Raw genomic sequence first — 16,538 nt, forward strand, 5'->3', positions numbered from 1 at the left:
CTGTACAAACAATAGTACGCAAGTATAAACACCATGGGACCATGCAGCACGTCATACCGCTCAGGAAGGAGACGTGTTCTGCCTCCTAGAAAGGAACGTACTTTCGTGCGAAAATTGCAAATCAATCCCAGAACAATAGCAAAGGACCTTGTGAAGATGCTGGAGGAAACAGGTACAAACGTATCTATATCCAAATGAGTCCTATATCGTCAGAACCTGAAATGCCGCTCAGCAAGGAAGAAGCCACTGCTCCAAAACCACCATAAAAAAGACAGACTACGGTTTGCAACTGCACATGGGGACAAAGATCGTACTTTTTGGAGAAATGTCCTCTGATTTGATGAAACAAAAATAGAACTGTTTGGCCATAATGACCATTGTTATGTTTGGAGGAAAAGGGGGAGGCTTGCAAGCCGAAGAACACCATCCCAACCGTGGAGCACGGGGGTGGCAGCATCATGTTGTGAGGGTGCTTTGCTGCAGGAGGGACTGGTGCACTTCACAAAATAGATGGCATCATGAGGTAGGAAAATGATGTGGATATGTTGAAGCAACATCTCAAGACATCAGTCAGGAAGTTAAAGCTTGGTCACAAATGGGTCTTCCAAATGGACAATGACCCCAAGCATACTTCCAAAGTTGTGGCAAAATGGCTTAAGGACATCAAAGTCAAGGTATTGGAGTGGCCATCACAAAGCCCTGACTTCAATCCTATAGAAAATGTGTAGGCAGAACTGAAAAAGCATGTGCAAGCAAGGAAGCCTACAAACCTAACTCAGTTACACCAGCTCTGACAGGAGGAATGGTCCAAAATTCACCCAATTTATTGTGGGAAACTTGTGGAAGGCTGCCCAAAACGTTTGACCCAAGTGAAACAATTTAAAGGCGGTGCTACCGAATACTAATTAAGTGTATGTAAACTTCTGACCCACTGGGAATGTGATGAAAGAAATAAAAGCTGAAATAAATCATTCTCTCCACTATTATTCTGACATTTCACATTCTTAAAATAAAGTGGTGATCCTAATCCTAATTTTTACTTGGATTAAATGTCAGGAATTGTGTAAAACTGAGTTTAAATGTATTTGACGAACGTGTATGTAAACTTCCGACTTCAACTGTACATCAACTTGACAGATAGTGTCACCGCACAGACAACCAATGTCAGTCCACATAGAAGGTGAAACACAGGCAAACGTGGCTGAAGGAGAGATTTATTTGCGGAATTTGTCCGAATGGGAAATGATAAATGCTCGTTGCTTTAGACTGCCTCGGTCTTCCTACTGTTCCTGGGCCCAGTTACTAACTCTACAGTAAGCAAGCAGTCTCATCGTTTCCATGGCCACCCCTACTAGAACAATGGAAGCAATTATAAAAACGCTTCTTGGAAGATTGCAGTAATAATGTGAGCAGTAATAGCATAACAGGGTGATTAATGGTGTAAATTAAACAACTATTAAAGCCTCTCTCCATTTCATCTGTAATAGGAGAGGAGGAGGTTTGGAGTGGAGAATTAAAGAAAGGGAAAACGTAGCAGTAGGATGCATCAGGGCCTGTACTAGCGTAATGCCGCATTTTATACCTCAATAACTTTTGCATCACTTAGTTCATTATGTCGAAATTGTATCTGGTAATCCGGAACAAAGCTCCTTGTGCGGCGTTAACCTTTTCCCGCCGTCGCCAGGTGTTTAACTCCTCGACACCTGTGCACACACACAACACGGGCAAATTGCCTGCCGTTCCCAAGCACACGCTGAAGGCTATCCGCGGGAAATGTTCTACACAACGGTTTCCTCCTCTGCAAATATATATTAATCATTTGATACTCGGCGCTGCTGTACATGTAGCTGAAGCCAATGTTGTAATCGGAGTGCCCTTTTCGGGCTGCCGCAGTTAATTAAGTATAGAATGAATGGAGGAGACAGACACACCCCCAGAGTCAGTCGGCAAGACTTAGTCAGATGGAACTCGAGTCAAGACCCAGGCAATGTAAAGGCAAACACAGAGTAGTACACAGGCAAATATTACTCAAGCTATTTTATAGCTGTAGGAAAAACATTCGATTTAAGCCCGCTGTAAACGCAGACGGATACTGTTTGGATTGGTCGCATCACCAATTCCTAGACGTCATCTTAACCCCTCTTTCACAGCAGCTGCCAATCATGATGAGGATTGACCAGTGACGTTCTATCAACTATAATGTGACCCCACAAAGGTCAAGTTCAGATAACCAATCCTAAAATCAGGCAATATATGATGCTGCTGTGACTAAAAGTCAATATCGCTCAAATATCCCATCGGTTTGAATCTGATCTGATTAATTAGCGTTTCCATTTCCTTTGGAACAGGACACTCTCTGTTTGAAGTGCTCTGCTTCCCGGGGTATCCAACTCTGAAAGCTTTCCAGTAAATTGAATTGCACTTTCTTTGCAGTTTAGATGAAGAAGGAGAGACAGGGAATAATCTTATCAACTCTGAGTTTAACTGACACATTTGCCTGGGGATAAGAAGCTAAGCAGAATTGGTACTGTAATTAGACTATATCGCCATGACTCCCCTCCCCCCTAAAATGCCGCCACCGCTCGCTTGGTGTTCGCTTAGTTTATAATCTCCTCTACTCTTCAAGCCACGCCTTCTTTCAGAGTCCTCTTTGCCCCTCCCTCGGATCAATTACCGCGTATACCACTTCCGTCCAAACAATACCCATGACACGTTAATTACACACGCTAATACTAATTCAATAATGTCCTAATGTTCTGACTGCCCGGGCCTAGTGTGTGCTATGCCCTAATGAATCTAACTGATAATAGAATACAGCTTAGAATCAATATCAGGCCCCCTGGGGCCTTACTTACAAAGCGTCTCAGAGTAAAGTGCTGTTCCAGGATCAGTTTTGCCATTTAGATTATACTAAATAGACAAGGGTGGACCTGATCCTAAATCAGTGAACCTTCTTCGAGACACTTTGTGAATACAGGGTACAAGATTGAGTGTTTTCAAATGGTCAAGTGGTTGGCCCCTCCATATAGGCAAGCTCAAGGCCATTGGGTCGTGGCTAGAAAAACAGGTGGGTCACACAAAAAAACGACAATGAGCAGGTCATCTAGCACTCTAGTTTAGGGACCACTACTCCAGAAAACAACCCACGGTTAGGGTGTGTCTCGATACCCTATATAGTGGCATTAAGGGAACAGGGTGGCATTTGGGATGCAGGCTTAGTCTCGTGGCAGCCTTATCCTTCCAGGGAAGAAGAGAGGGAGGGAGACGTTAAGAGAGGGAGGGACAGATTAAGAGAGGGAGGGACAGATTAAGAGAGGGGGGGAGACGTTAAGAGAGGTAGGGACAGATTAAGAGAGGGGAACAGATTAAGAGAGGGAGGGACAGATTAAGAGAGGGGGGGACAGATTAAGAGAGGGAGGGACAGATTAAGAGAGGGAGGGACAGATTAAGAGAGGGAGGGACAGATTAAGAGAGGGGGGGACAGATTAAGAGAGGGAGGGACAGATTATGAGAGGTAGGGACAGATTAAGAGAGGTAGGGACAGATTAAGAGAGGGAGGGACAGATTAAGAGAGGGAGGGACAGATTAAGAGAGAGGGGGGAGGTTAACTAGCTGTTCAAACCAAGGCTCAGTTTGCCAACATAAGTGGGTTTCCTCTACTGAGTGTTATGTCTGTGCAGATCTTTAGCTATAATACCCTTGCCAACTGTGACAGGCTATGGCAGGGTTTCCCAAACTCGGTCCTCGGGACCCCAAGTGGTGCACGTTTTGGGTTTGGCCCTAGCACTACACAGCTGATTCAAATGATCAAAGCTGGATGATGAGTTGAACCAGCTGTGTAGTGCTAGGGCAAAAAACTAAATGTGCAACACTTAGTTCCGAGGACCGAGTTTGGGAAGCTATGGGCACAGAGGATGGTGGTGAAATAGTAGTGCCACACAAACCCAGGCCAGCATGTCATCATGGGCCAGATCCTCTTTTGCCTCTTGGATGACTTCCAAATATTAGATTGCTTATTATCCCATGGGACTCTATTTTAAAGTGCACATTAGTGATTGGCCATTAAGGCCTTGCTTTTGAAATATTTGCCAAATCTTTAACTTTAAAAAAAATATCGAACTATGGATATCGGAATGATGACCTTTCCTCACCAATGGTGCTTCTACATCTGCATTGCTTGCTGCTTGGGGTTTTAGGCTGGGTTTCTGTATTGCACTTTGTGACATCGGCTGATGTAAAAAGGGCTTTATAAATACATTTGTTTGATTGACATACATTTGACAAAATGGGAACATTTGGCACGTGTGGTGCGCGAATATGCACAATATTATCCTGTAAATTCAACCAATACTATTTCGAGGCTTAAAAGCTCAAACAAACCAATCCATGTCAACTTCCAATTAACATTCATGAAGGGGAAAAGTAGTCAGAATGATTGCAACCATTAGCCTAACATATGGGACTGGTCAGGGACAATTACGAACACCTGCACTAACTAATGTGGAATATTAGAGCACCATCAAAACTTCAACAACCAGCCACAATGTATCCATTCCCGTCGATTGTCTGATCTATGCAACCATCGGTTCGATCAATGAAACCAATCGCCAGACAGCTGCCAGATCTGGGTATAGCTCCAGCTACCTGATTTAAATGGGGCCAAAATAGTCCCGGGTCTCTTTTCAACCGCGGATCGATACCCTACCAAATGGCCTCCGAACGGCGGATTGGAATTCTGTGTGCACGCAGGGGCTAGGTTACATGTCAGTGTGATCACAGTGCGTGCTGGGTCGCAAAAGTTGCGTTTACACAGGCATCCCAATTCTGATATTTCGCCCAATTACTGGCAATAGAGAGTATCTGCCTTAGAGATTTGTACTTGACGCGTATGTTTACAAATCGGGGCGCAAACTGGGCACCATTCGGTCCAAATATTCTCAAACCCACCACTTCAACTCCAACAGTACACTTGTCCTTCATAACATGGACATGTTGATAGCACGCAATCTGATTTGATTTGTTTTCAGTCCCCATGTGTTACAACACAGCCTAATATTTGTTGCCTATAAATGAAGACGATGAGCAAGAGGGAACTCTCCCCTGACGATATCCTATTATTGAACACTGAACATGAGGGGACGCAGGTGGTGAGAGGGGTATACAGAGAGAGACAGAAACAGAGAGAGAGAGAGGCATAGAGAGAGAGAGACAGAGAGAGAGACAGTGAGAGATATACACACAGAGAGAGAGGGAGACCGACACACAGAGAGACAGAGGCATAGAGAGAGAGACAGAGAGAGAGACAGAGAGAGAGAGCTCATTACACATATTCCCCGCCAAACAGAGCAGCTCGAGACGCGTTCGAGACGTTTCAACCTCAATGCATTCTAAATCCCCAATGTGGACAATGTAATGTATCACACAGCTGAGAGAGAACACCATGGCTGCAACAACTCAGATATTGAGATGCACCCCACGCACACATTTTGACACTCCACCACACAACGGCACTGGCTTGTGTAACAAGCGTCGGGCACCGCAGCACCCATTACCCCCCCCCCCCCCCCCCCCCCCCTCCACACACACTCTCTCTCATTGCCGTGTGCACGTAGTCTCCTACCTTCAGAGCCTCGATATCCAGTGATGTTGATCGGTCCATATAGAAAGAGAAAGTCTTGCGCACAAAGTTGAAATATCTAGACTTGTGGTTCCCGACCTAAACTCAGCCCCGTCCTCCAACCCGCGGACGATTTTCTCAATTTCATTCCCGTTGATCACGACTCCTCCAGTTTGGAATTGAAGCGATGACGATAACAGCTATTCACTTGACGACAGTTATTGACCAGCAGAAACGAAATGTAACCCCCATGAGGCGGCAAACAAACAGTTTTGATTTCTCCGATTTTGAAAGGGGAACGCGAATTCCGTTATGGTAGATTCATGTCTCCGGCGCGGAGCAAGCGGCAGGCTGAATTGCTGCAACCCCAGCAACTGAGTTCCAATGCTTGGACGTCCTCATGCGGCAAATACACATCAATTCTGTTCTGTTTGAAGAAAGGGGAAGCCAAGGGGGAGAGCTGTAGGGAGGCAGCTATAATTCCGACGACTGATGTATTGGGGTGATATGGGGAGTGTGTGTGTGTGGGGGGGGGTCTAATCAACTAGATGAATCGAAAATAACCGAGGACGAAAACGCGCTCTTCCGATTTTATCCGAGCCAGAGTCGCTGTAGTGATGCTGATGCTCGCCTTGGAAGTGCACCGCATCTGAATTCAGACGCTGTATCTTAGAAAGTCTATGAGAGACGGTGGAGGGAGGGGGCGAGAAAGAGCGATAGAGATACGTTTCTCCCAAGGAAGGAAAATGTTGAGTGCAGGTTGAGTTTCTTTCCCGTCGCCGTGCGTTACGGTTCATCGCCACCAGATGACTGTATCTTTCCCACGGCTCTGACTGAAGAAATTAGTGGAGTTTTCATCTCTCCCAGACAGCAAACTGTCTCTGCCCCTGCAGCCTGTTTGTCAGCCTTCCCCTGGGGTCCTAAAGCTACCAATGAGTGTGGAGAAGCCCATCAGCAGGCTTCCTGAGCGCATGCCTTCACTGCTGAACTGCAGTGCTGTTTAAGTTTTAATTAGCAAAACGGATGACATTCCATGTATCCCACTGGGCACTCTGGTTGAATCAACGTTGTTTCCAAGTCGTTTTCAATGTCATTACGTTGAACCAACGTGGAATAGATGTTGATGTGACGTCTATGCCCAGTGGGAACAGAAATGAGCGGAGCACGCTGCAAAGCGTAGCTTTGTTATCACAATCCATTTAGTGTTCATTCCGGACAAGTCATTAGCAGACCGAGACAAGCCTTATGAAGAGAGGGAGATTTATCAAGGGTGTCCACATCCCCAGAATAGAATAGAAGCGAGTCACAGCACAGTCACTGGATATGGTATCATCTTAATGAATACAAGGCTTTCTTCCATCGGGGCCTTTTTTCTGATTCTGTGCCACTCTGTAATTAATCATTTTACGGGACCGGCTTTTATTAGAGAACATGACCTCGAATGAGCGCCCTGTGGCAGCTCGAGCTGAAGTGACGTCAGCTCATCTCGAGCTCCCTCTAGTCTGGAACGCAAGTTTTTACAGTCCGCTAGTAAAGGGGCATGATGTGGCAGGTTTAGCATCCTTGCTGTGTGTGCGTGCGTGTGTGGTGTGTGTGTGAGAGAGAAAGAGCTCATCATTCGTGCGCGTGTGTGTGTGTTAGTAATGAAGTAGCTAGGTGATGTGTCCTAGATAAATGGGGTTCATGCATCAACCCGCTATACCACAAATCTTGGCATGATTTTCTCAGATGGCTCACAGTAATGAGATGCACAGTAATGTTACATAAATCATTCGACTGTGTGTGTGCGCGCGCGCGTGTGTGTGTGTGCGTGCGTGAGAGAGCGAGAGAGAGAGAGAACGCACTGCCCAATTATTAGGCTACATTTATGTTAAAGGTATTGAAATCTAAATACTATTTATATTACAGAACAAGCGGCAAAGCTCCATATGACACAACTGTTTGCTTTGTAGCCAGAGAAGCACATACAGATTAAACACTATGGAGTCTTTAAGAAGTATAATAAATATGTAACAAAACGGTATAAATATGCCATAGAAAAAAGTATTTAAATAAACAATTTCTCAATTATGCATTTAGATACAAATGTCAAATATACAGTATGTTAACAATCCTTCCTTCAACGGGCTATTCTATGGATTACATTTCGTGACAGTCCAAAATATCCATATCATGGTATTATTTTGTCTGGGTTTCGTGTGGAAACACTCAATCAAGACGCTGTCGTAGGATAGATCTTCATTCCAAATGCCATCACAGATAGACAATGCAATAACCAAACCACGGTACATTAAGGGTCAATTGAAACTCTGTGCCCGCCAGACTGTTTGTTTGCATGTTATACGTTGCTCCCCGACCATTAATGCATGAATGATGTGTTTTAACAAGAGCGTTACATGTGCAGTCTCTTTCACGGCGCATTGACTTTAACTCATGCGTATATCTAACTATTTGATAACACTGTTGTTGCCATCACTGGAAATGACGTGGAGCTTGTTTTACTGAATGGGATTATAGCCTTTGGGATGCAATACAAGTTAGGTATTTATGATCAAATGCATACGTTAATACATCGTTTTTATTACCGTAATTCACAGAAACATAAGCAATGCTATGGCCTTATAAACGTTGATTGATTCTGTGAATTTTTTGTTATATTTCAGGTTTAGCATATATTGTACATTGCCTCAATCACTCTCAAAATGCTACATAATTGTGAGGTATTTCTCTAGAAGAGTAAGCTATGTTTACCCTATGTTAGTCTGTTTCGTCCAGTCATCCATTCATCCCCCATCTATCTCCCCATTATCCAGCAGATTCCTTGAAATCAGAGTCAGTGTCGCCTTCTGTATGTATGCTCAATTCAACACGGTCCTCCATCGGTAGACAGCGGAACAGCTACCCGGAAATATTTACACGTTGGAGAGGGAATAGTAACCGAATGAATCGTGACTGGTTAGTGTCTGTAGGCTATATGTCGTTATCAATGTCACTGCAATTAATGGGATGGTAAAAGTAATGTTCAAAATAATTCGACAATGCAGACTACTTTTGAAGTGGCGATTCCCTATGAAACGCCTCTCGCTTCGTCTCTTCCTCACTGTCTCTCTTCTCTTCTCAAATGTTATTTGTCACATGCTTTTTAAACAACAGGTGCAGACTAACAGTCAAATAATTACTTACGGCCACCCAAGAATGCAGGAAGATAAATATAGAAAAAAGAATAACACTAAGAATAAATACTCAATGAGTAACGATAACTTGGTTATATACACAAGGCTGGGTACCAGTACTGAGTCAATGTGCAGGGGTACAAGGTAATTGAGGTAGATACGTGCCTACAGGTAGGGGTGAAGTGATTAGTCAACAGGATAGATAATAAACAGTAGCAACAGCGTACGTGATGAGCAGTGGTGGAAAAAATACTAAATTGTCATACCCGAGTAAAAGTAAAGATGCCTTAATAGAAAATAACTCAAGTAAAAGTGAAATTCACACAGTAAAATACCACTTAAGTAAAAGTCTAAAAGTATCTGGTTTTAAATATACTTAAGTATCAAAAGTAAATGTAATTGCTAAAATATTCTGAAGTACCAAAAGTAAAAGTATAAATCATTTCAAATTCCTTATATTAAGCAAACCAGACATTTTATTTCATTTATTTTATTTATAGATAGCCAGGGCACACTAAAACACTCAGACATAATTTAAAAAGGAAGCATTTGGTTTAGTGAGTCCACCAGATCAGAGGCAGTAGAGATGACCAGGGATGCTCTCTTGATAAGTGTGTGAATTGGACCATTTTCCTGTCCTGCTAAGCATTCAACATGTAACTAGTACTATTGGTTGTCAGGGAAAGTGTATGGAGTAAAAAGTACATTCTTTTCTTTAGGAATGTAGTGAAGTAAAAGTAAAAGTTGTCCAAAATATAAATAGTTAATTATTAAGTAAAGTACACATACACCAAAAAATGATTTAAGTAGTACTTTAAAATATTTTTACTTAAGTACTTTACACCACTGGTGATGAGCCAGAATAGTTAGTGCAAAGAGGGTCAATGTAGATAGTCTGGGTAGCTATTTGGTTAACTATTTAGTACTTATGGCTTGGGGGTAGAAGCTGTTCAGGGTCCTGTTGGTTCCAGACTGGATGCATCGGTACCGCTTGCTGTGCGGTAGCAGAGAAAACAGTTTGTGACTTGGATGGCTGGAGTCTGACAATTTTTAGGGCCTTCCTCTTACACCGCCTGGTACAGAGGTCCTGGATGTCAGGGAGCATTGCGGTCAGATGCGGTCGGATGCCAAGCAGTTGCCATACCAAGCAGTAATGCAGCCAGTCAAGATGCTCTCAATGGTGTAGCCTTAGAACTTTTTGAGGACCTGAGGGCCCATGACAAATATTTTCAGCCTGCTGGGGGGGAACAGGCATTGTTGAGCCTTCTTCACAACTGTGTTGGTGTGTGTGGACCATGTTAATTCCTTAGTGATATGGACACCAAAGAACTTGAAGCTCTCGACCCGCTCCTCTTCAGCCCCATCGATGTGGATGGCGTGGTCGGCCCTCCGTTTCCTGTAGTCCACGATCAGCTTCTTTGTCTTGATGAAGTTGAGGGAGAGGTTGTTGTCCTGGCACCACACTGATAGGTCTCTGACCTCCTCTATATAGGCTGGCTCATCGTTGTCGGTGAACAGATCCAGTTGCAAAGGGAGGTGTTCTGTCCCAGGGTCCTGAGAGGCAATAGAGATTGCGTCACCTGTGGATCTGTTGAGGCGGTATGCGAATTGGAGTAGGTTCACAGTGTCTGGGATGATGGTGTTGAAGTGAGCCATGACCAGCCTTTAAAAGCATTTCATGGCTACAGATGTGAGTGCTACGGTGTGATAGTCATGTAGACAGGTTACCTAGGTGTTCTTGGGCACAGGGGCTATGGTGATCTGCTTGAAACATGTAGGTATTACAGACTCGATTAGGGAAGACACCCGCCAGCTGGTCAGCGGCGCATGATCTGAGTGCACGTCCTGGTAATCCGTCTGGCGTCGCGGCCTTGTGAATGCTAACCATGTTTAAAGGTCCTACTCACATCAACTACGAAGAGCAAGATCACACAGTCATCCAAAACTGCATCCATCACATGCAAGTAAAACTAAATGCATGCTCTTCAACCGATTGCTGCCCGCACCTGCCCGCCCGTCCAGCATCACTACTCTGGACGGTTCTGACTTAGAATACGGTTCTGACTTAGAATACTACAAATACCTAGGTGTCTGGCTAGACTGTAAACTCTCCTTCCAGACTCACATTAAGCATCTCCAATCCAAAATTAAATCTAGAATATGCTTCGTATTTCGCAACAAAGCATACTTCACTCATGCTGCCAAACATACCCTCTTAAAACTGACCATCCTACCGATCCTCGACTTCGGCGATGTCATTTACAAAATAGCATCCAACACTACCCAACAAATTGGATGCAGTCTATCACAGTGCCATCCGTTTTGTCACCAAAGCCCCATATACTACCCACCATTGCGACTGTACGCTCTCGTTGGCTGGCCCTCGCTTTATACTCGTCGCCAAACCCACTAGCTTCAGGTCATCTACAAGTCTCTGCTAGGTAAAGCTCCGCCTTATCTCAGCTCACTGGTCACCATAGCAGCACCCACCCGTAGCACGCGCTCCAGTAGGTATATTTCACTGGTCACCCCCAAAGCCAGTTCCTACTTTGGCCGCCATTCCTTCCAGTTCTCTGCTGCCAATGACTGGAACGAACTGCAAAAATCACTAAAGCTGGAGACTCATATCTCCCTCACTAGCTTTAAGCACCAGATGTCAGAGCAGCTCATAGATCACTGCACCTGTACATAGCACATCTGTAATATAGCCCATCCAACTACCTCCTCCCCATACTGTATTTATTTTATTTATTTTGCTCTTTTGCACCCCAGTATCTCTACTTGCACATTCATCTTCTGCACATCAATCACTACAGTGTTTAGTTGGTATATTGTAATTACTTCGCCACTATGGCCTATTTATTGCCTTACCTCCCTTATCTTACCCCATTTGCACACACTGTATATAGATTTTTTTTATACTGTATTATTGACTGTATGTTTGTTTATTCCATGTGTAACTCTGTGTTGTTGTATGTGTCGAACTGCTTTGCTTTATTCTTGGCCAGGTCACAGTTGTAAATGAGAACTTGTTCTCAACTAGCCAAACTGGTTCAATAAAGGTGAAATGAAATAAAAAATAAAACCTTGCAGCGAGCATGGAAAGCATTTAGCTCCTCTAGTAGGCTCTCATCACTGGATATGTATTTAAGTATCAGCTAAGCACATTATGGTTGCGTTCCCTGCTCATACGTTGCATGCATCAACCAATGGTTGAGTGCCACGTCATCGACTCTGTCATCAACTGACCGATTGCTATAACATATGATGTGGTTAGCTGATACCTAAAATACCTATCCAGGCGTTGTAAGATCTGGCAGCAATGCCTGGGCAGAGGAACACGCCCCATATGTTATATGTCAGTCGATGACACAGTCAACGACGTACCACACAACCATTGGTTGATCCATGAAACGTCTGAGCAGGGGACCGCGGCCAACATGTAGGTCGCTTTCCACTGCTTAGACGTTGCCAGATTTTACAACGCCTGGGTAGTTTTTTTAACCTATCAGCTAACCACACCATACTGTATGTTATAGCAATCTGTCAGTCGATGACACAGTCGGCGAAGCGGCACGTAACCATTGGTTGTTGCGTCCACTTCGCCTTAGCTGTGGAATGCGCCCTAAATGAGCACATAAGCAGGCCAAATGGATCCTACAGTTAGGCTTAAGTTAAGTGTCCACATCACCAACAAACTATCATGGTCCAAACATACCAAGACAGTCGTGAAAAGGGCACGACAAAACCTTTTCCCCCTCAGGAGGCTGAAAAGATTTGGCATGGGTTCCCAGATCCTCAAAAGGTTCTACAGCTGCACCATCGAGAACATCCTGACCAGTTGCATCACCGCCTGGTATGGCAACTGATCGGCATCTGACCGTAAGTCGCTACAGAGGGTAGTGCGATCGGCCCAATACATCACTGGGGCCAAGCATCCAGGACCTATATAATAGTCAATGTCAGAGGAAAGCCCATAAAATTGGCAGAGACTCCAGTCAACCAAGTTATAGACTGTTTTCTCTGCTACCACACGGCAAGCGGTACCGGAGCGCCAAGTATAGGACCAAAAGGCTCCTCAACAGCTTCCACCCCCAAGCCATAAGACTGCTGAACAATTCATAAAAATCACCACCAGACAATTTACATTGACCCCCCTCCCTTTTGTACACTGCTGCTACTCGCTGTTTGTTTGTTACCTATGCATAGTCACTTCACCCCACCTACATGTACAGATTACCTCAACTAGTGTAAGGGCTGTCGTTCTCCTCATCCTCAGATGAGGTGAGGAGAGAAGGATCTTCGGACCAAAATGCGGAGTCAGGGAAATATGCCATCTTTATTTTTAATACGAAAACTGATGACACGAAAACAAACACTTTACAAAACTTACAAAATAACAAAACGACGTAGAACGGAACCTGAACATAAACTCACATGACAAACGTAAACTCACGAACAGGAACGTTACATCGAAACGTACGAACAGCCAAACAGCCCCGATAGTGAATAACATCGAACACAACGAAGACATCACAGGAGACAATCACCCACAAACAAACAGTGAGAATGCCCTACCTAAATATGACTCTTGATTAGAGGAAAACGCAAACCACCTGCCTCTAATCAAGAGCCATACCAGGCAAACCAAAACCAACATAGAAACGAATAACATAGACTGCCCACCCAAAACACATGCCCTGACCAAAAACACATAAAAACAACATAAAACAGGTCAGGACTGTTACAGTACCCCCCCCCTCAAGATGCGCACGCCGGGCGCACAAGCACAAAGTCCAGGGGAGGGTCCGGGTGGGCAGTTGACCACGGTGGTGGTTCCGGCTCAGGACGCTGTCCCCATACCACCATAGTCACTCCCCTCTTCTGTCTACCCCTTCTAATGACCACCTTAACACTACCTTCCCCTAAATAAACAGCTAGCACCGGGACAAGGGGCAGCACCGGGACAAGGGGTAGCACCGGGACAAGGGGCAGCACCAGAACAAGGGGCAGCACCAGGATAAGGACCAGCACCGGAATAAGGGGCAGCACCGGGACAAGGGGCAGCACCGGGACAAGGGGCAGCACCGGGACAAGGGGCAGCACCGGGACAAGGGGCAACACCGGGACAAGGGGCAACACCGGGACAAGGGGCAACACCGGGACAAGGGGCAGATCCCGGCTGAAGGACTCTGGCAGGTCCTGTTTGGACGGCTCTGGCAGGTCCATGCAGGCTGACGGCTCTCGACGCTCATGGCAGACTGACGGCTCTCTACGCTCATGGCAGGCTGACGGCTCTCGACGCTCATGGCAGGCTGACGGCTCTCGACGCTCATGGCAGGCTGACGGCTCTCGACGCTCATGGCAGGCTGACGGCTCTCGACGCTCATGGCGCTCTGACGGCTCTGGCTGCTCATGGCTCACTGACGGCTCTGGCTGCTCATGGCTCACTGACGGCTCTGGCTGCTCATGGCTCACTGACGGCTCTGGCTGCTCATGGCTCACTGACGGCTCTGGCTGCTCATGGCTCGCTGGCGGCTCTGGCAGATCCTGTCTGATTGGCGGCTCTGGCAGATCCTGTCTGGTTGGCGGCTCTGGCAGATCCTGTCTGGTTGGCGGCTCTGGCAGATCCTGTCTGGTTGGCGGCTCTGGCAGATCCTGTCTGGTTGGCGGCTCTGGCAGATCCTGTCTGGCGGGCGGCTCTGGCAGATCCTGTCTGGCGGGCGGCTCTAGCGGCTCCTGTCTGGCTGACGGCTCTAGCGGCTCCTGTCTGACGGATGGCTCTGGCCGGATACGGCGCACTGTAGACCTGGTGCGTGGTGCCGGAACTGGAGGCACCGGGCTAATGATAAGCACCTTCCTACTAGTGCGTGGAGCAGGGACAGGGCACACTGGACTCTCAAAGCGTACTCTATACCTGGTGCGTGGTACCGGCACTGGTGGCACCGGGCTGAGGGCACGCACCTCAGGACTAGTACGGGGAGAAGTGACAGTGTGTACAGGACTTAGGAGACGCACAGGTGGCTTAGTGCGTGGGGCTGGAACTGGAGGCACCGAACTGGATACACGCACTATAGGGAGAGTGCGTGGAGGAGGAACAGGGCTCTGGAAATGCACTGGTAGCCTAGTGCGTAATGTAGGCACTGTAGGTACTAGGCTGGGGCGGGGAGGTGGCGCCGGAAATACCGGACCGTGCAGGCGTACTGGCTCTCTTGAGCATTGAGCTTGCCCAACCTTACCTGGTTGAATACTCCCGGTTGCCCGACCAGTGCGGGGAGGTGGAATAACCCGCACCGGGCTATGTAGGCGAACCGGGGAAACCATGCGTAAGGCAGGTGCCATGTATGCCGGCCCGAGGAGACGCACTGGAGACCAGACGCGTTGAGCCGGCCTCATGACACCTGGCTCAATGCCCAATCTAGCCCTACCAGTGCGAGGAGGTGGAATAACCCGCACTGGGCTATGCACACGTACAGGAGACACCGTGCGCTCTACTGCGTAACACGGTGTCTGCCCGTACTCCCGCTCTCCACGGTTAGCCTGGGAAGTGGGCGCAGGTCTCCTACCTGCCCTTGGCCCACTACCCTTTAGCCCCCCCCCAAGAAATTTTTGGGAGTTACTCACGGGCTTTTCGGGCTTCCGTGCAAGACGTGTCCCCTCATAATTCCGGTTTCGAGCTTGAATCTCCGGCTTCCATCCACGTCTCCTAGCTGCCTCCTTAAACCACCGCTCCTGGGCTGTGGCTGCCTCACTCTTCTCACGAGAGCAGCGATATTCTCCAGTTTGCGCCCAGGGTCCTCTACCAGACAGGATCTCCTCCCAAGTCCAGAAATCCTTGTTGCTCCGTCGAGCATTCCCATACCGCTTGGTCACATTTTGTTGGTGGGTGATTCTGTAAGGGCTGTCGTTCTCCTCATCCTCAGATGAGGTGAGGAGAGAAGGATCTTCGGACCAAAATGCGGAGTCAGGGAAATATGCCATCTTTATTTTTAATACGAAAACTGATGACACGAAAACAAACACTTTACAAAACTTACAAAATAACAAAACGACGTAGAACGGAACCTGAACATAAACTCACATGACAAACGTAAACTCACGAACAGGAACGTTACATCGAAACGTACGAACAGCCAAACAGCCCCGATAGTGAATAACATCGAACACAACGAAGACATCACAGGAGACAATCACCCACAAACAAACAGTGAGAATGCCCTACCTAAATATGACTCTTGATTAGAGGAAAACGCAAACCACCTGCCTCTAATCAAGAGCCATACCAGGCAAACCAAAACCAACATAGAAACGAATAACATAGACTGCCCACCCAAAACACATGCCCTGACCAAAAACACATAAAAACAACATAAAACAGGTCAGGACTGTTACAACTAGCCTGTACCCCCGCACACTGACTCTGTACTGGTGCCCCCTGTATATAGCCTCGTTATTGTTATTCTTATTGTGTTACTTTTTATTATTACTTTTTATTTTAGTCTACTTGGTAAATATTTTATTCTTCTTGAACTGCACTGTTGGTTAAAGGCTTGTCAGGAAGCATTTCACGGTAAAGTCTACACTTGTTGTATTCCGCGCAAGTGACAAATACAATTTGATTTGAAGTTAGTAACGTCTGTAAGTCTGTGTAAAGTCAATGTTGCTGAAATGAATTGGAATAGTAAAACAACGGGGGAAATAATTCACAATAGCTTAACATTGCCTCCTTGGTTTGTTTGCATTAGGCT

General features: G+C 46.2%; 1 protein-coding gene across 1 annotated transcript in view; it reads right to left on the minus strand.

Moving 5' to 3' along the window:
• The window catches only part of LOC139579327 (zeta-sarcoglycan), a 373,687-nt gene extending 366,948 nt beyond the window's left edge, over positions 1–6,739 (minus strand). The window contains exon 1 of the mRNA XM_071407889.1: positions 5,621–6,739. Coding sequence (XP_071263990.1) covers positions 5,621–5,659 — 39 coding nt within the window. The 5' untranslated portion in view covers positions 5,660–6,739. The remainder of the gene's footprint in view (positions 1–5,620) is intronic.
• Positions 6,740–16,538: the final 9,799 nt, after the last annotated feature.

This window comes from Salvelinus alpinus, chromosome 6 (genome assembly GCF_045679555.1).
Source record: "Salvelinus alpinus chromosome 6, SLU_Salpinus.1, whole genome shotgun sequence".
Taxonomy (NCBI): domain Eukaryota; kingdom Metazoa; phylum Chordata; class Actinopteri; order Salmoniformes; family Salmonidae; genus Salvelinus; species Salvelinus alpinus.